Source organism: Andrena cerasifolii, chromosome 14 (assembly GCF_050908995.1).
Source record: "Andrena cerasifolii isolate SP2316 chromosome 14, iyAndCera1_principal, whole genome shotgun sequence".
Classification (NCBI taxonomy): Eukaryota; Metazoa; Arthropoda; class Insecta; order Hymenoptera; family Andrenidae; genus Andrena; species Andrena cerasifolii.
In genome coordinates this window covers 1,823,415-1,845,047 of record NC_135131.1, presented here as the reverse complement: position 1 = coordinate 1,845,047, position 21,633 = coordinate 1,823,415, and the positions used below count along the sequence as shown (strand labels likewise).

At 37.5% G+C, this 21,633-nt stretch overlaps 1 protein-coding gene across 3 annotated transcripts in view; it reads left to right on the top strand.

Moving 5' to 3' along the window:
• Positions 1-21,633, top strand: part of LOC143376209 (uncharacterized) — a 1,054,554-nt gene that overhangs the window by 639,743 nt on the left and 393,178 nt on the right. For 2 of the 3 annotated variants that reach the window (XR_013087041.1, XM_076826253.1), the window contains exons 11-14: positions 10,476-10,574; positions 15,653-15,991; positions 18,214-18,429; positions 20,671-20,821. Coding sequence is in view for 2 of the 3 variants with exons in the window: in XM_076826253.1 (XP_076682368.1) it covers positions 10,476-10,574; positions 15,653-15,991; positions 18,214-18,429; positions 20,671-20,821 (805 nt within the window). In the remaining variant the exon portion in view is untranslated. The remainder of the gene's footprint in view (positions 1-10,475; positions 10,575-15,652; positions 15,992-18,213; positions 18,430-20,670; positions 20,822-21,633) is intronic. The other variant, XM_076826254.1, reaches the window with a different exon arrangement.

Genomic DNA, 21,633 nt, shown 5'->3' with positions numbered 1-21,633 from the left:
AAAAATCCAATTTTCGCTTTATAAACTATATTCATAGCAAGATACAGGCTTCGGCTTTTATTATTATTATTATTATAATTATTATTATTATTAATATTATTATTATTATTATTATTAAGTGTCTTTGTTGCACAATACAAAAATAGAAATAAGAAGGAATGAGAAAGAAATAAAAAGAAAAAAATAGTGCAAAGGAGAGGTTCAGTGGTAAGACTGGTTTCATTTCATAAGAAAATTTGTTCGTTATCTACTTATAGTTAGTAAGCCACAGATGTGGGAAATTCATGGCATAATTTGACTAGTTTGTGGCAACAAATTTTCCAACTGATTTTTTGTAATAGAATCAGTGTGGCACAATCTAACCCCTTCTTTTGAGATTAACTTCAAAATGTACAACAATGCCTGAAAAAGGTTAAATAGAGGTGCACAAAGTGTCCACTAGGATATAGCACAAATGGGAGCTTTAATCCAGACTAAAATAAACTATCTGTATCCAGTAGAAATGGAGGGACATTCAAAAACACCATTCGTCACAATTTAACCCCTTTTACCCTTAACACGTTGAGTGGCGTCGGCGTGGTTTCAAGACGATATTTTCTGGGAAGCGTCCGAAGTATCGTTTGTGAGTCCCGGAATGCGTAGTTTGAAAATTCATTCCGGGTATTTTTGTCATACATGACTTATAACTGGTCCACGGAATTCCTAAGCGATTCGAAATATGTATAATTTAAAATAGCCTAAATAAGGTCACACTGGACTCATTTTCATCGGAAATCTCATTTATCCATTGTTAGTAGTTTCATGAAAATTTAATAAACAATATAGAGGTTGAAATTTCCCAAAGAAAGTTTTTATTCAAAAGCGTAACCCACTTGAATGGATATTTTTCTAAATTCTGCGTCACTCAAAGTGTGTCACCTAACCCCTTAACTAAATTTTAGAAAATCGTTAAAGAATTACAACGCTAAGTTTCTATTTTACTATATAGGAAATGTTTATAAACTAGAATGAAACAGTTTTCGAAAAGAGCGTTTATTTTTTATTATACCGAACTTAAGGGGTTAATATGCAACAACCACATTGTTGTTTAAAGTAAGGAGAACAATCTAAGACTGTTGAATGAAGCAAATTTTTCTCAATAATCTTAAATAAATATCAACTCGAATTCTCAATCAAATGCCACAAATAAAGGTGTACCTTTATCTTAAAAACTAAGCAAGCATGCAGAGTTCGTTACAAACAGATTTGTAAAAGTGAACTGAAATGAAAATTTTACTCCACGATTAGTGAAGATAAAATTCGACCCTGTTCTTTAAGCACTTGAAAAATAATTCCAAAAATTAGATCAAATGTTCCGTCATACTGCGCGTCATGCACACACCCTTCACTACTGCTGCTGCATCGCTAATCGGATTCACTCCGCGTTTGCTAGAAAGTTGTTTCTGTCGTAAATCCGTAGAAAACCCACTAGAACGTAGCTGTTAATCGACGGTCGAATTAAATTAGTTTCTGGATTGGAACAAGTGACGCGCACAGTGGCATACGCTGCCTTCCTCCCTCCCTCGTTCAGCGCGCCCCCGTCTCTCTCTGCCCCGTGCTGGAAGGTGTCAGTGTACCGTTCACATTCTCGCGGGCACATGCCAAGACGTGATTTATTTCATCTTGGGGGGTGTACAGTGTGAGCTCGAGACTGTCGACTGTGTCGGTGAGCACGAGTAGGAATGACTAACCTTGAGTGGGTGATCTTCACCCTTACCGTCACCACCATAATAGTCATTACGACCACCACGAACAGTAACCACTACCATGGACACCAGTGGCACTACGAACATCGCCAACACATGGCTTCATCCTAACCCTACCAGTGCCTGCCAAGACTACTATAACAATCACCTAGATTATCGACATTGTACCCTCGCCCAGTGTGACACACATCCACAGTCATATTTGTGTGTTTCCTATACCTAGGTATACAGACTTCATTCTTGTATTTGTATTTGTATTTTTTTTTTTTTCTGTGTTTTTACACAGGATGGCGTTTCAAGCATTTTTGCTTATATTGCCCAACGAACATTAGTCATTCATTTTTCCCTCCCCTCTCCTTCGGGCCCCAGCAGCAGCAGCGCACCGGGAGAAAGGTGGTCACCCATCTTTCCCCAGTGCACCGCCCGTGATGCTTAACTTCGGTGATCTAACGAGAACCGGTGTTTTCCATCACGGCTACGGCCGCTGGTCAGACTTCATTCTAGTCACCACAGTTGTGAGCTGTACGAGAATATTACAGAATTTTGGGAACGCTTATTTTACTTCAAGATTTAAAAAATAAGCGTGTAGAAATGAGAAGACACGCAAGAGGCAAGCAGCAAACTCACAGAGAGTATTTTCGAAGTAAATATTACAGGGTGCGGGCGAAAGCATCGTACGGGCGGGAGGTGATTCCTTATGCAAAATAAATCAAACGTGTAGAATATTTTTTTTTCGTCTGAAGCGTAGTTTTCAAGAAAATATATTTTTTTTCAAAGAGAATTTGACCTCGAGAAAATTGATTTGGAATCAATTTTTAGATCTTCGAACTCGAGATTCTTGGAATCAAATCCTTATTCGAATGAAGGTATACTACAACTTCGACTTGTTTCTGCCCAAGGATTCATTTCATCAACAGTTGTGCTATATTTGCTGTTGCATTCTACAAAATCTTAGGCGCACGCGTGCCTAACAAAATTTCAAAATCGATTTTCTCGAAAATTATCAGGGGAAGTTGGGCAACTCGGAAATTGAAAAAATCTGAAAATTTACAGAAATGTAGCTCCAGTGATGCTAATAACGTAACTATTTTTTGATTCGGCAATAAAACGGCACTAAGGGTGAAAACACCCCTTCAAGGAAATTTAGAGTTTTCGAAATTGATAAACCGTAAAATATGTCGAGAAAAAGTTCAATTCAAAGTTTTATGGCTTTTGATATCTTACAACATGGTGATAATGAATTGTCGAAAAAACGGTGGTGGGGATATATTTTGGAAAAAATATGTTTTTCGCAAATTCTTTATCGCCGCTTCATAGGACATAAGAAACCATAGAACATTGAATTTAACTTCTTTTTTATATCTTTTACAGATTCGTAGATATTCACAATAATCTAAAAATTCGCCATTTTTTCGAGGGGGTGTATTGACCTTTAGGACCGTTTCTAGCATCATTTCAGCTACATTTCTGCAAAGTTTCAGACTTTTTGGAATTATGGAGTTGCCGGACTTCCCTTGTAAGCCTCAGAAGGACAAATTTTATTCTCCACTTTTGATTTAATTTTGCATAATTAACCACCTCCTACCCGGCTGTACCACCCTTTCTGCCGCACCTTGTACAATTGTCTAACTAACAAGGGAGCATATCAAAGTGACAATCGCCGATTTTGACGCGACTTTGGTAGAAAGTAGTTCTTAAAAAAATATTTCATGTTCAAGTGGTGTAAACAGCCCTCCACTTTGAAGGTGAGAAACATGATTGCTCGAATATTTTGGAAACAACTAGAATTAAGAGAACGGTGTAAAAGACAAAATTGTATATTTCCTAATAAGGAATCCAGCTGCGCAAACAGATTCCAAAAAAAAAATCCGTGTGTTCAAATGATACATTAAACACCCCGAAATTTTTTAAATCTTTGATATGTTCCCTTCTAAGGTCAGTCCCACTAAGCACAATTTTTTTACTTAATCCAAGTGCGAAATAGTAAACGTCTGAGAACGTGAAAAGGTAAAATTTAAGTACGTATAATCTCATCGAATATTCTAACACTTATGGCTAATACGAATGCTAGGGGGTTAAACAATCCACTTGAGCCAAACTATTCCGGGTAATTGCTAGCTTCTAACGTCGAAACGCGATTATATTCCCCGGAACACATTCCTATTTACCTAACGAAACAGAGCCGGGGCTGCATACTAATCTATTTACCTCGTCGTGCGTACGCCATCGTGGTGCGGAGACCTGCGTGCAGGTGTACGTTTCCACCATTACACTTTTACGCGCGCGCTAGTACACGCCGGGAGAGCAAACATCAACATCTTCCAGCCAGCAAAGTACGAAATTTCTCCAGGTTAGATGCATACCCGTTGCATGCTGGTCTGGTTTCCATGAATATTGATTTTTCGTGCTGGTTAACTGTGCCCCATCAAGGCGTTCGTTCCTGCCGTGGTCCGTTGCCGCACCACCTTTTAACGAATCTATCTCGAATGGCGCGTACAGATGGGACATCTGTGCGGGCTAACAGTGTCGCGCGCGTATCCGGGCGAACTAATGGATAAGTCCCCTTCCTGCGACTCGCTTTTCGTTATGTTCGTTTAACGAACCGAATCTCACGATCTGCTCATTCTATTCCGCGGACGCAATGCTGAGGCCTGGGAATTGCAGATTGTTCGGAAGGAATCGAATGCGCCCGTCTAACAAGGGACCGCCGCGGGAACCGACTAAAGCCGATTTTCACGAAGCTTTGCATACTTGTGGAATATGTAAATTCTGCAGTATTCAGGGGCAACTATTTTGTTTAGATAACTGCAGTTTAAAGAGTGAAGCTACCACTTAAGACAGTGATCCCCAAACTGTTGCGATTCCCGAAGTGTTTTCTGGGGGGTCGCCACAGTTATTTTTAGCACTTATTTATTTTAATTATTAAGCTAGAATTATATTCTGAAACACCTATTTTCAATGTGCTTTTTTCTTCTTCTTATTAAATTTATCTTACCTTATGCGAAGAAAGGGGGTCGTCACAGTTATTTTTAGGTGGAGATTTTTGGCACTTATTTATTTTAATTACACAGTTCGACAAAATTTGACTTTTTTTTTAATTTGTAACATTCAGTAGCCGTTTCTTATAGGTTCTCGTGTGCTGACAACGAATCCGCAAACCGTTTGTCGCCATCACCCTCAGTTTTGGAGAAATTCGATTTTGAAAAAAACTGAAAATTTTCAAATTTAAACATTTTTTGTGTCGAAACAGTAACAGTTATTCGGTTGCTTGTTGCGTCATATTATTCTATGAACCTTTTCGAATACAACGATATAAGTTAGTTGTGCATTATGAACATTTAAATATGCTTAAACAACGATCAAAGGGAAAAGAACACCCGAAATGCACCCACTTTTGCAGATATCATTAAATTTATTTCCAAAACTAAGGGTCTAGGGGGAAATCTGACTACTCCACGCGATGCAGCAAACATTTTTCCTTCGGAAAGCATCAACAGAAGTTGTAAATCACGTTTTGTTTTCAATACAGAAGCAAAATAGTTTGGCAAAACGTGCGGCGTCGACAGTGGTAGTCAACCGCGGCGCGCGCTCCACTGCCGCTCAGCGTCACACAATCGCTTAACGCGCGTGACTACCACTGTCGGCGCCGCACGTTTTGCCAAACTCTTTCGCTTCTGTATTGAAAACAAAACGTGACTTGCCACTGCTGTTGATGCTTTCCGAAAGAAAAATGTCTGCTGCATCGCGTGGAATAGTCAGATTTTCCCCTAGACCCTTAATTTTGGAAATAAATTAAAAAATATCTGTAAAAGTGTTGTAAAGTCTGCAACTAATATCGTTGTATTCGGGAGGGTTCATAGAATAATTTGACTCAACAAGCAACCGAATAACAATTACTGTTTCGAAACAAAAGACGTCCAAATTTGAAAATTTTCATTTCTTTCAAAATCGAATTTCTCAAAAAACGGAGAGTGCTAACGACAAACGGTTTGCGGATCCGTTTTCAGCGCACGTAAACCTATAAAAAACGGCTATTAAATGTTACAAGTCCAGATGGCAGTCGAACTGTATTATTAAGCTAGAATTACATTCTGAAATACCTATTTTTATTGTTTTCTTTACCTCATTAAATTTACCTTACTTCATACAGAGGGGGGAGGTCGCAAGCCATTTGAGTATTATGAAACGGGATCGCGACTTAAAAAATGTTGGGAAACACTGCCTTAAGATTTGTTCCCTTTTTATGCTATATTGGACATTTATTAGAGATATGGAAAATAAATTGGAGTACAGGTCGGGGTTGCACGTGGCTATTACAGATTCATACATTTGAATAAGCACTACAAATGGGGTGCTAAATCATTTATAATACAGTAACCATTTTACTTATATTTTTATTTTTTTTTTTTTAACCCCATTGGTTTTGCAGAGTGTGTCCTTGTCCATATAGTGATGGCGGTATTATCGTTATTATAGTGCTATTGATAGGGGCTGATTATTCATATCGTTCTGATTTTAATACGTTATTAACTCGTAGCTAGCTCGTAAATACTGTTAAAGTAATCAGCGTTGACGTTAAGTAGAACTCTCTGAATACATAACCCGATCGTAGCAACGGAATATGTATGTTCCCTCGTTTCCTGCTCTGACACCAACACAGCACTGACAGCCTCTTTCTCTCATTCACCCAGCCAGTATACGTATACTTACACACCCACGGACCAATATTAAGTTCGCCACTTATATGACCAGCAATTGCTATTTACGTCTTCTGTAACATGCAACAGTTTTTCATTAGTACACCAAAGGATCGACGTGATTTAACTGCTTTAAATGAACCACGTGTATTTTCTTATCGAGCATATCGTAAATCCTATGAGTCACAGAGATTAAGTAAGAAACGTAACGAGCGTCTGCTTTTAATACTTTTACCACGATATTTGTATTTAGTTTATCCAGTTTACGGTTTCCTCAGTTTTTCGTAGCGAAGGTACTCGCCTTGCTCGGTTCAAAAGCATTCCAGTCCAAGTTTTAATTTTCGATTTACCGACGCCTAGCGAGTTCCGCGTCTGCTGTCGCTTTGGACTCTAAAACGGTTTTATTACGTCCTCGTGAAGGAATTGTGCGAAACTCGTTCGAAACTTTTATACAATCTATACATAGGCGTGCAATTTGAACTTGCGGTACAATCAACGGAAGGTGATTTCTGGTTAAAAAGTAATTCGGAACTGCAGAATAGGTTCTCCTCGTAGTCCGTTTTCGAAAAGATCGATTTTATAAATTCGCCGAGTACACGTGTGTCGCTGTTGAAGCTTATTAAAATGTGTATGAACGTGAAGAGGCGAATTATTTAGTATCGACTTACAGATTTATAATTCAGTTGCAAATTTCGAATGCAAGGTTATACTTACCTACATTTAGAGCATTTTTAATTTCAAGGACAGGTCGTTGATTTTAATTATTGGTTTTTATATAGAATATTTATAAACATATCGAATGACACAAATTTAATATTCTAACGGATGTCTTCAGCACTTCAAAGAAGAAATTGTAATGTCCAAATACGTAGATGATAAAAGTTATCGGATTTTAGACGTTCTGAGTCTTTCAGTTCACACACCATTTTTCTTTAATTTTAAAGGTAGTTTCTGAAATAATTGTAATGTTTTTTTTTACTGTAGGTTTATGTAAATGTAGGTAACTACACTTCAAATTACGTAACAATGTCTTTGGTCAAGTTCTTTGGTCACATTTTGATTACAAAAATTACAAGGCACATGAAAAATAAGTTTCTATAAGTATAGCGTGTACTCTGATTTTGTATGCAATTTTCTTCTTAGCTTTGATGTCTACATATTCTCCCGGGACTATTATTAGTTGGAAATAAAATAATCATATACCTTACATAAGTATTTACTCAAGCATTACTCTGCAACAACAAATTCAACATCTTTTGAAAGCTTTTACTTCGTGATTATTTGAAGAAACATGGTTTATTATATATAGTTTAAAATATTACTCACGTATAAATATTAAAAAGTTAAAGATGTAATCACAAGATGAGAAATAAAATCGCACCCTCTGTTGAAAGAATAGCGCCCTATCTCAAAACCTGCACCTGAGAAAATTATACATACAAATGTAAAACATTTTACATCGATTTTTAATTTTCTATAATGTATTCAATGGACTTTCGAAAGCAATTTTGTTTTTTAAACTGAAACCTACGGTTTCGACTTATTTGCAGCATATTTGATACAAAATATACAACGTTTGCCAATTTCTTTTGCTTCTAAAGCAACTTTTCTTAGAACCTGCTTTGTGAAACACGTGTAGAATCAAACGTGAACTGATAAAGAAAAGTTTCTTTATACAACGATGAGTTGACCAAATGTGCTTCATGAACTTTGCCGTGAATGGCTGAGAATGCAACTTTCCAGAAATTTAATTCAAAGTTTTGGAACGTCTAGTACACTGCTCTCAATTTCTGCCACATATTATATAGTGTATCTTATCGCAAGTTGCGCGTCCTACCTTATTAACAATATATTAAGAGTTCGTAGACAAAGGTATAGTTTCAAATGAAAAGAGAATGCTTTGTTTAAGAGGTTTCTTGGAGGCATGTTTAGATGATAACTTGATTAATTTTATGATTTCTTCTTACTATCTTAACGTGACTGAATTCTTTTCGATCTGCACATGGACACATACTATATTGTCCCTTATTTATGTATTATTCAAATCACTGTAAAAACTCATGAGGTTATACAAACATATACAGTATACTAATAAAAGTGACGACTAAACGGTATCAATAATGAAATACATAAAATAGAAATTTTGCATTTGATTGAAGGACTTGAAGAACAAAATTTTGTTACGCAGAAAATACTTGAATTAGTGTACTGAATACCTGTAGGCTAAATATTTCTTGTACAAACACTAAAACTAAGTAAGAGTGAGTATACATGAAATTCTTGCTTCCTCAAGTTTTCTATTTCGTATTTTTAACTACATTTCTGGAATCAGTAATTTCTTAGCGTGTTAGTATGCTTTACTTAAAAATCATACATCACAATAATAGTCATCGGTAAAATGAACAAATACTTGAAGAACCTATCCAAACCTTAAGGAATTAAATTTTACAGCAAAATCTTTGCAAAATTATCCCAATAATAATCTAAGTATGGATAAACTTTCTATCAATATATGATTTACAGTAAATAACCAAGCTATTACACTGTCCAACAAAATTGAACCTTTCTTCTGTTCTGTAACATTCAATAGCCGTTTCTTATAGGTTTTCGTGTGCTGAAGCCGAATTCGCAAACCGTTTGTCACCACCACCCTCAGTTTTTGAGAAATTCGATTTTGAAAAAAAAACTGTAAATTTTCAACTTTGAACATTTTTTGCATCGAAAGAGTAACAGTTATTCGGTTGCATATTGCGGCAAATTATTTTATGAGCCCTTCCGAATACAACTGTATAAGTTATTAGTGCATTATGAACTTTTAAATATGTTTAAGCAATGATCAAAGGAAAAAGAACTCCCGAAATGCACTAATTTTTGCAGATATCTTTGTATATATTTTAAAAACTAAGGGTCTAGGGGAAAATCTGACTACTCCACGCGATGCAGCAGAAAATTTTCTTTCGGAAACCACTAACAGAAGTGGTAAGTCACGTTTTGTTTTCAATACAGAAGCAAAATAGTTTGGCAAAACGTGCGGCGCCGACAGTGGTAGTCACGCGCGTTACGCGATTCTGTAACGCTGAGCGGCAGTGGCTCGCGCGCCGCGGTTGACTACCACTGTTGACGCCGCACGTTTTGCCAAACTATTTTGCTTCTGTATTAAAAACAAAATGTGATTTATCACTTCTGTTGATGCTTTCCGAAGGAAAAATGTCCGCTGCATCGCGTGGAATTGTCAGATTTTCTCCTAGACCCTTAGTTTAGGAAATAAATTGAAAGATATCTTCAAAAATGAGTGCATTTCAGGTGTACATTTCGTTGTATTCGGGAGGGTTAATAGAATAATTTGACGCAACGAACAACCGAATAACTATTACCGTTTCGACACAAAAGATGTTCAAATTTAAAAATTTGCAGTTTTTTTCCACAATCGAATTTCTCAAAAACTGAGTTCGATGGCGACAAACGGTTTGCGGATTCGTGTTCAGGGCGAAAAACTCTACAAGAATCACCCAGTGTATATTGCGGAACAAAAATCGTGTTGGACAGTGTTACCTTTTCTTATACTTACAATTACAAGGGTGCAATAGATCTAATGAATAATCACTTCTAGTAACAACAAACCTGTTCAATCCGGACAATAAAAAATTCAAACAAACAAATTTACTTCTCTGCTGCAAGTCACTAAAACTTCAACGAAATTAATCAGGGGTATCGAAAAACATAACAACAACCTAAATGCTTTCCCAATTTCATCTGTCCAAGAGCTCGTAGCATGTACATCTTTTGGGCTGATCCTCGTACGTGCACGTATGGTAACTATTTTTATATTCACCACATACTGTACCCCTATCATGGCGTTCTCTCATTCACCACTGCCAATGGTAACATTTCGTTTATACTTCAATCCATCCCGTCTTTCGTAACCACCGACCCATCCCCTAACCGCATTGGCGCGTTACTAGGCCAAGCTAGAGCCCGCTTATCCTTTACATATGCGTGATTAGAACTGTCTCTGCGAGTATCAACGTTTTAGAGCCGGAGTAGTGGCGAAGAGGGACTGTCGCCGAGCCAGAGCAGCGACTACGAGGATCAAGAAGAGCTCGAAAATCAGCACTCGGCCACGGTACACACAGTACGTGACATATATAAGTCCTCCTTTCACGAATGTCTCCCTTCTCTCTATTCTTTGTCCTCTCTGTTGTTGCACTGTTAGATTGTCGCATGATCGTGGCTACGTAGAGGAAAAGTTTCTCTGTTGTGACCAGTAGAATCTGTCATACTAATTGTAAGTAATACACGCGGTGAAATGATGCACACTGTTGGGTTGGTGGGAAAGTGAGGCTTCGCTAGGGACGAACTGTTTCCAGCAATCGGCGTCTCGTCACGGTTTGTGACGCAATCACATTTAAGCATTGTCACGTGCGACTGTTTGGTATGCGTTAAGGGGTAGGGTACAGTTGGCAAAACAAGTATAAAACTAAGAACCTATGTTTCGGTTCCTTTTTCTCACAAGTAGAGGTTTTTAGGTGTCCGTCTCCGATTGCTTTGGCTTTTGGATATGTTTTAGAGGATAGAAAAAAAGGATAAATAGGTTAGAATGTCTCTTGTAATGACTCTTTTTTTAAATTTAAGAATTCCGCCAGAGACACCCCCCTGATTTATTTCCCTTTGGTGTGGTAAATATGTGTGCAAAATTTCGGCTTGATCGAACATCTGTGAACCCAGCCTCAAGAGGATCAATGTTTCAAACGAAACTACACTCTTGCAAACAGCTGTTTTTTAATATGCAACCCTGTATGTAAGCAAATGTGTGATGGAACTAGAGTTGGGGATTTTGATTATCGATATCTTATCGATACCTTATTGATACTTAACGCTATATCAATAATATCGTTAAGTGGTGGAAGAATGAAGGTGGTACCTATAAGTTTTCTATTTCTCCAGTCTTTGGACTATGGCGGTAAAATATTTATGCATTCCAGCAACCTCTGTTCCAAGTGAACGATTATTTTCTAAAGGTGGACGAAAAAAAATAAAAAGTTTACAGTTTATCGTGACTTTAAGCTTCTTGAAGCAGGGTTCAGAATAATCGGAATGTTCCGAAATTTTGCATACTTACTTAGCACACCAAAAGGAATAAAATTAGCGGGCGTCCCAATACTTTATCGCAACTTCAATTCTAAGGGATACCCTAAAATACGTGTCTTTTTATTTTGGTCCGTTTGCATATTTAGAGGGTGAAACCACCCCTCAAAGTTCATAAGAAGAGGTAGGTGATGACAAGAACGTCAGCCATACAGCAAATTATGCCGCAAATAAAATTTATATCAAGTTTCATTCAACACAATGTTATAATATTCGTTAAATTAACGGTAGGAACTTTTGTTCCTCTTCTAAAGAACTTTGACTAGCCAAAATAAAAAAAAACCCGTCTTTGTTATTTTACAGTTACCTAAAAATCTCCCCTTGTCAGTACCGAAGTGAACATATTCTACGAAATTTTCATTTCAAATTTTTCTCGTAATATGTATATTCGTTTACATTTTAACCGAAGATTTTCCCTGCCCAAGCATTATGTGAATTTTAATAGTGGTTTTATTAAACCTTGAATTTTTTATGTCTTTAAAAACTGAGAAGTAAAATTATTATTATACCTATTTTTTTAAATCGAATGATCAAATTGGGCCCACTCATTTTTGAGAAGATAAAAAAAAATTATCAAAAGCGCTTCCGTAGTTTCCACGAAAAAGGTATATGAAGACAAAAAAGCAGGATTTTGCAGCAAAGCGCTCCCCCCCCCTCCAGGAGCTTATGTTTGAATTTATTTTTGTTGCGCACAGACTAGTCTGAAAATGTTCTGATTAGCTCCAAATGTCCAGGAAATGTTCCAGTTTTTTTTGCTACTTATAAACAAACTTTTTCTGAATTTTTGGTCATTTTCAACTGTACCCTCCCATTTAAGCGCATGGAAGTAGTTTCACATTGAACCACGATTGAACGCACGCGGAAACGCTGGTTTATGGAGTTTCATTGTGGAGGTCATAACTCTAGTTAACAAATTTTGGTATTTATTTGGGATGGTAGAGTTTTGCGAATGAAAACTGAAATTAAAGGAAAGTTAGCAATACTCCTTAACGTTTGATATTTGACCAGTGAATTTGATTTGAAATGAAATTGACTTTATGGAATTATTATTAAGGTGGCTTTATACTGACGTCTCAAGTGACTCCTTTTTAATTGATCTGTGAACGAAGGAAAAGGGGATATTAGACAATAATTTCAGGGAAAAGGCAGAGGGGTATGTTGAAAAATAAAATCTCGATAGCCAAGGCGAACGCTGCCATAAATTTAAACACAACATTGTAGAAGTAGTGAGATCGCGAAGGAATAATTTAATAAAAATTAATCAAATGTATCAAACAAATTATATATATATTGCTGTCTATAAGTAGATGAATTTACATGTTACTGTAATAAGCATATTTTATAAAGAAATTCTAAGGGTTGAGCTGACAAATTCTTTTCCATCTCTTTTCAGCTTTACAAAATTATTTCAAAGTACTGTTGACGAAATTAATAATCAATTTTTCCTGGTAAAGTGGTTGAAATTAACTTCTACAATAATGTGACAATAATAGAAGTCATACATTTAATGAAGATGAGCAGAAATTTCAAAATAATTTCTCTCGCGGCAAATATGAAATTATTTACGGAATTTCATAATTGATCCAAAATTATTTAAGTTCATATTGTAACTAACAAGGGAAGATCCCGAACCCGAAAACTCAAAAAATTCTGAAACTTTGTGAATATGTTGGGAATTTCCTCCTGATTACAACCCAATTTTTGTTCGCTGCCCAAATTCGCTCTAAGGGGGTATATTTGACCCCTGAAAATCCGGTTATTTCCCGATTTTCTGTTATAACTCGTGAACTGTAAAATAATATTTTTACCAAATGATAAATCTAATTAAAAGAAGTAACTTTTGTCTCGAAACTTTTTTCCTATCTCTTACAGTTTGCGAGTTATAACACAAAATCGGAAAATAACCGAATTTTCAGGGGTTAATTTCACCCTCTGCGAGTAAATTTGGGCAGCAAACAAAAATTGCGTTGTGATCAGAAGGACATTCCCTACATATTCACAAAGTTTCAGAATTTTTTGAATTGTCAGGTTCGGGATCTTCCCTTGTAAGGCACATTCAGCAAACTTTTCCACAAACCCAATACAATGGTAACTACAATTACCATTCGAAAGTTCCAGTACATTCGTATCTAGGGTACTTTCCTTCATTAATTTTTTGCATCTTACCTGTCCAGTGGGGTAAGTGAGTTTTTCATATTAATAGCCACTATCTTCACTTATCTGGTTGATCAACTCCACGATAACATTCGACAACCATTCTGCACCTCACGTTCCACCCTTATTGGACGATTCAACTGAATCGCCATTTTTTGCAACCAGATTGGTGAACATAGTCTAAAGTATGTTTATGGCCGAATGCATGCAAGTTCTAATAGCTCATTAAGCATTCGATCGAGTTGTTATTCATCCTCATGCTGTTTCGCTGGATCATAGTTGGATACACTTTGCCTGGTAGTAGCGTCTCGCTCGAACGTACACTCCAAATGCAAAGGTAGCCTGCCCTAGACATTTTCACGAATTATACAATCACAACACGTGCGTCTACTCCACCGACAAGTCGACAACGACGTTGTGCAGCCTCGAAGCCGTGATTCATCGTCCTTTGTTAATTCTCCACGATCGTGCCATACATATAATCGTTGCATGTCTTCAGAACTTTGCGGAACAGTCGTTCTAATCACAGAGAAAGCTCCAGTGGTCCTGTACTTTTGTAAAAAGTTTTCACTGATCAGTTCTATATCGATTGGGGAGCTACACGGAACGAAGAGCTGGATGCTCAGTCGAATTGGAACAGTAAACCTTGGATGGCAGGGAAATGTTAAGGCCATTTCAGGCGAAACTTAATGGCGAGATGTGGAGGACTACATTATACGTTGCAAGCAACATAAATGATGGGAGTAACGGCCACAGAGTCACCAGCAACCGACTACTGTGATGGCTGTATTTCTGGTGACTGAATCCTTAATGGCTATGTCCATCCTTTATTCTGTTGTTATATATGAGAATGGAATACCACAAATTGACAAATCAAAAACTAGAAACTGAAAATGTACAATTTGGACGTTGAAGTCACTGATGTCTTACAAGGGAACACCGCGAACCCGCACTCACCGTCTGGAACCCAACTTTGTGGGTGTATAAAGTATAACTCCTAAAGTAGAAGAGACAAAATACATTTGAAACAAAAGTTTAATGGTGTAATAAGCGCTGCAAACTTGCGTTAACAAAATTTTGAAAAAAGTTTTTCGGTCAGGTATTTTTGTAAAACTCTTTTCAAATTTTTGTTATCGCAAGTTTGCAGTACTTACTGCACCATTAAACTTTTGCTTTCTCTCTCTGGTAGGTACTTTAGGAGTTATACGCGATAAAGTTGAGAGTGCCTATTTGACTTTGAGGTTAGTGTTCACACGCTTAGAGGGCGATTGGGCACGAATGAAACATGCGGCTGTTTTGGTCTCGAGTCACACTATAAACCCACAAAGTTGCGTTCCAATCGGTGAGTAAGGATTCGCGGTGTTCCCTTGTTAGCGACAGCTGTCGAGTAGTTGTGCGACAAACGTCATCCGTCAGTCACAGAGTGTCCCACTCAAAAAGTTCAGGTCACCGATTTCGTTCAAATTTTTCACATAGTGCAAACTGCCTATAATAATGTATCAAGCACACAGGACGCGCTATTATAAAAATCGATAAAAGTCAAAATTCTGTATTCGATTTCTCCCCCAAATTTGGAGTAGCATTGAACTCGTACTGAACATGGCACGAACTAACTATACCCGCAATTTTAGACAAATCGGTGACGCGAATCTAGCGCACTACCCTGGTGAAGTTTCATTCACGAATATCTTCTTCGCGAGCCTGTTTTATTCGTCGAAATTCGCACGATTGCGGATCGTTTACTTTGACGTCGGAAAGAAATTGAAAGCAACGCCTCCGTTTCGTGTGACTCCTCGAATGAGCTAACAGAGAGCCGTTACGAAGTTTCTCCTTTCACTTCCACCGATTTGGCCGAGGAGAGCAACAGTTTGAACATCCCGATAGCTTTTAATGACCTGTTCAAATTTCCAGTCGGAAGCTAGCGCCCTCCTCGAGGGCGAAGCTAGGACGCGGATCGCGGGACGGGCGAGGAATTTACGGCATGACGTACAGCGCAAGATCTCGAGGCTCCGCCAGGATTGCGCTTCTTCCGAGGCCTTCCCGTGCAGCGCCAGCAGCGTCGAGAGTCTTCCGAGCGGAAGTGGCTCCAGTACGCAGGCACTTGTGCGTGCAGGAAGCAATCACAGCTCCATATCCTGCGAGGACAGGGACGCCGTCAGCCCGACCACCATCGGACCTGTGCTCTGTCGGGCTAGGGCACTAGTCGATTACACGCCTAGCCCTTACGACAAAGAGGCACTTAAGTTCAAGGTTTGTCTTCTGTCTATCGATCAGTGATACAGTAGAACTTCACTTGGGTAATACGATTGTAAAAAGTGTTTATTTCATTGTGAGAGTTTTATGAAAGTACAGAGTGGTTGAAGGAGAAGTGGTACGTACAAATATTTAAAAGTCGTAATGCATATCAAAACGAGTAAGAAGGTCTTGCTGAAGATCTTCGTACATATGCAACACAATAGTAATACCTATTTATAGTGCCTATCCGAGATATAGTGACTTAGGTGTGAAGTCCTTCAGCGGGCTCTTACCCGACACCCTGCTGGGTACTGGCAGCTAAACTAAAAGGGCTCCCCTGCTACCTCTTGCAAGACTGTACTTAGAGAAGACCAGGACAAAACCGGGGCCCTAACAGAAAATAAAACAGAAATTGAAGATACGGTTTATCATTATTAAAAGACGTCAATTAAGCTTTGATTAATTATTATATTGATTCATAAATTCTCCACTACTGTTTTAATGCAGTACATATACCTTACTAAAATGTATTTGTATTTAATATGAGACAATTTTTAATAGCCAGTAGCAAAGCTTAATTGATGTCTTTTAATAATGATAAACCGTATCTTCAATTTCTGTTTTATTTTCTGTCAGGACTTCGGTTTCTTCCTAGTCTTCTCTAAATACAGTCCTGCAAGAGGTAGTAGGGGGGGGGGGGCACGTTTAGCGGCCAATACTCAGCAGGGTGTCGGGTAAGACCCCGCTGAGGGACTTCACACCTAAGTCACTATATCTCGGATAGGCACTATACTAGGGGTGTGCGGGTACCCGAAATTACGAGAGCCAAATTGCGATTCTGGGACCGATTTTCATGCTTAAACATTCTTACAAAATTACAACTTAATAAGTTTTCTGGTCTCAGGTACCTGACAACTATAAGTAACCGATGTAAGAATTTGTAAGCAAGAAAATCTGCTACCGAATCGCAAATTGGATCCCGTAATTTCGGGTACCCGCACGCCCCTACTATTTACTTATCGGGATGTACACAATTTTTCTTCATTTGAATTTTAAAGTCGTATCGATTGGTAAATTATCTTTGTTTGCCTAAGAAGACGTACCTTTAGAATCACAGAACTGATCTACTGCAGTATCTATTGTAATAGTCTCCATATACATTATCGTGTATATCTCAAATTCTCTATGAGAATTAAGTCTTTATTTGTATCAATGACCATTATAAACTAACAGTTTTCAACCATTTTTCTGAAACACGTTGCACCTACTACAAAAGTTATACATTAAATTGACGTAAAAGAAAAATGAACCTATACTATATGTATGAGCACAGTCATTGTTTAAACGGGGGGCCATTTAACCCTTAGTATCATGATTTTTTTATTTTACCCAGAAAAATTCTTATAGTTGCATTTTTGCCCACACTTCATCGTAAAAATAGGCAAAAAAATCCTAGTGTAACAGTTTTTTATATAAATGAAAAAATGTGGATATAACGCCAGTGTTAAACCATGCATAAAAGTACCTATGTATTATAATGTTAAGTCAATGCTCGTTTCTGTATAATGTTACACTAATGTTACATACATTATTATGTTCGACATAAAATTTATTCAAAAAGGAAAACTGAAATAATTGAGAGAAACAATTAGCACTTACCTGGTCCTTTCAGTGCCCCTGGCGAATATAAGACGTGTAATTTACACCTGTAGAGGTGTAATCTATCACTTGTTACATATGGTAATAGTAAAGTAACGCTTTAAAGTTCATGAAAAAGCCCCCAAAGGCGCGCACGATTATTTCAATTCGTGTAACACGGGTGTTACACTTTGATGCTAAGGGTTAAAGGACTCCTATGTCGCATCTCGAATTCTAATGACGAATAAAGCTTAACGGTGAAAAAAATGCAAAAGTTGGAGACATTAATTCCTATAAACAAATTCACCTGGATAACAACAACAACAAATCTGCAATAATTCTCCACAAATGTACACATTCAAGTGCCTCGTAGAACTCCATTATTTCCTGAATCTTCCTCGTGTCTGAGGAAGATGAAGTTACTTGCCATTCCTCGAAAGCTCTCGTGGCAGCGAAACCTCACAATAACGCCGCCTAATGGGAGGCGACTGAACCGTTGAATGTCCCGTTGAATTTTTCGAGCTACAAAGTGGAAGCGTTTTCGAGGGTCCAGCGTCATGGAAGCCAGCAGACAAATTGCAACGCGACTTTTGTTGCAGAAGGGAGACATTATCGAGGTGGTACAAATGAACAAGAGCGGCCTATGGAAGGGTGTCTTCCACAACAGGATAGGCCACTTCAAGTTCATAAACGTCGAGATACTGAACGACAGGGTTCCAAGGCGCGGTGAACCTGACGGGCGGGGGAAGTGGGGCCAGAGGTACAGGCAGAAGCCCGGTTCCGTTCAAGAGCTCTTGCAGAGAATGAATCTTCAGGTAGAGAGCAATATCTTCCCACGGCTCGAACAAACTGATTCGCATTTGCATTGCTTTGAATGCAAAGCAGGGAACCTGCTTTTATACGTTTCTTTATTCGCTAGCCCTCTTCCTTTTCATCCGTACCACCACCACCGCCACCCCCGCCATCCCCCCCCCCTCCCCTCCCGCGCATACCTTTTATATCGCGTATAACTCCCTGCTCCATGGATCGTGGCGAGTTCCTTTTTCGTCGACACTTTTTCACTTCCACTTTTCACCTGTCCTCATCCTTTATTTTCGATTCTTTACTTCTCCTCTTACTGTCCAATGTTTCTACTAATGCGTACTTCCCTCCTTTCTCTGGCTGATTTCTGCGTGTTGGTTCTTATATCAAGAGTCAACTTGGTTTTCACGTTTTCTGGATTTAATGCTGCTTAAAACCATTCGAAATATTTGGGATTTAGTCAGGGGAGTGTATCGTGTGAGGTGTAGCACTAAGGTACTTAGCATGAGGTACCAAATATTGGTAAATATCAAGCCGGGTATTGAAATTTAAAATGAATTAATGGAGAACTGAATATTTTCATAATAATTTTCAGAACAAAGCACCTTTAATTCGTAAGGTATTTGTGCGAAGGTTTTTGGAAGGTTTTGAACTTATCAATACTCCAAGTACCTACAGCTTGCTGAATATCGCTAACTAATTTGTGTTAATCGCAAATATTCCACTTCTTATCTGTCACTTCATTATACTTTCCTTTATCATTTCTACTGTTTCCTTCACTGTACTTATTCTACTAATTTCTTATTATTCCCTATGCTGCTATAGTCACGATTTAGTATTCCACGAATGTTCAACGACAGGTTAAGTTTGGCCATGATTAATAATGGTGAAATAAATGTGTCAAAGGGGTTATCGATAACGTAGTATTAATTGAAGGCCGACATAGAAATCGATGGAGTTACCAATGCATCAAATTTACCAATTTTAGAGATGACACTATTTAATTACCGTCTACCACTTTTGATTGATAGTCACTATGCTTCAGCAACGTTTCCTTGGCACATACAATTAATTAAAAATCTAACTTTCATTTATTAGGGCAGGGTAGTACACTGTGAAGCGAAATTTGTAGTTTTACATGTCTACTTTTTTATTTAAAAAAATAATGACAAATGTGTTTATGTAGTTTCAATGAGGGCACTTTTGAAACTTTTCGATTCACTACTTTGATGGTGAGATTTGAATCTTTTTGTAGCACAGTATTTTTGTCTCACCGTGCGCCATGCACAGTTCGCACTGAGATAGACACTGCAACAGATATTTTTCTTATGACTTCAAAACTAAAATATGAAAAAATAATATTTTCACAGCTAAAGGATAAAATTCATTACGAATACTGTTTTTACATCTTGCCTTTCTTCATTTTATAGAAGTCGTATAAAATAAACTGAAATAGAAGAATTTTTGTATAATTTTTAATTGGAATAAAATCATAATATTTTATTGAATTTTTAAATAAAATTATCAATCAGCTGACAAAAAGATTACTAAGAAGTAAAAGTGTACCATGCTGGACTGCTTGAGTGTGTACCATTGGCTTAACGTTCTAAATCTGACAGCTGGCTTTTACTGCGTGCAAATTTTGCAAACAAACTTACGCTAATTTCTAATTAATTAAGTGACTAACTAGGTACACTTATTAAGTATTATTAAACCAACTAAAATACGAAATATTCTGTAACTCCTTCTTGCAACAACCAAACTAGCTACCATTACACATACATCACAAAGAAGGGTAGCGTCATCCACCAGTGCTGCCACACTTCCAAAAAAATCCCTCTATAATTTACAGGCATTGTCTCCTGCTTACCACGTCTCACTGTGTACTACCTTTCCCTACATGAGAAAGGAACGAATTCTAACTCTATTCCCAAATAAATTAAACATCGTTGCAAACGAATACTCAAGAATAAAGTTTTTGAGAAAAGTACAGCACATCTAAGATCTTGAGTTGCACGTCAATGCTTCAGAATTTAAATCTACAACAACAAATAAGCAGTGTTACATTAATTTATAGGTTTCCTAGTTTGTATTATATTTTTCAATTTATAAAAAAATTAAATAATGCGTAATGCAACTTTATTTTTAATGTATAAGAGATATTCGATAAGTGTGATTTATTAGTTAAAGAAAGTCTGACAAATAATGGAGCTTTTACAGAAACTAATGCAAAATCGAATGATGTCTCTTCACAGGAACACATTCCTGTTTTTGTATTGAACGGATACGAGGACCTCGAGCTGTTCCGAGAAATAGAGCCTGCGGATCTCGATTATCTACGTATACACCAGCCAGAGCATCGCGCCAAGATACTTACAGCAGTACAATTACTTCATGATCTTCAATGTGAGTTGCTATACCGTCCGATTGATTCTCATCTTTTTCACTTATTGCTGTGAAACATTTCATCATCATTTACATATTTTTTTTTATACTCGTTAATGCAAATCAGATATTCTAAGTTATACTATTTTTTTTAATATTTATCCCCACCATCAGTTTTTCGAAAATTCTTTACCACCATATTATAGGGTATCGAAAATCATAGAAGTTTGAATTAAATTTTTTTCGATATCTTTTACGCTTTAACAGATATTTACGATAATATAAAAACTCAGGATTTCCTTGTAGGGGTGTCTCCACCCCCAGGACGATTCTATTAGCCAAAAGAAAAAATAGTTTCAAAACTGGTCATTAGCATCACTTGAACTACATTTCCGCAAAGTTTTAAATTTCTTTAAATTTTCGAGTTGCCGAATATACCTTGTTAGAAATATTTAAATCTTCAACGACCATCACCATATCGTTACGTGTTCCTAGTGGCGGATTTACCGGGTGGCAGTTGCTTCCTGTGCCCCTGCCTGAAGGAAAAAAAACTCTGATTTTATCCAAAGCTCCATTTTTTTGTTTCCTATCATTTTTATACCACACGTGTGTAAATTTATCTGTAATTCGGGTATGTGTACAGGGTGTCCCAGAACGTTTGCCACCTGGGCTTTTTTCCTTAAGGATACCTAGGTTCTTTTTCAATTAATTACAAAAAATAAATTGAAGCTGAGACTTGTTCTCTGACACAATGTTAACACTATTCCTACCGACACTTCACGTAAACCTATTCCTACCCCGACCGGTCAAATGACCGGTCTTTAGCACAACTT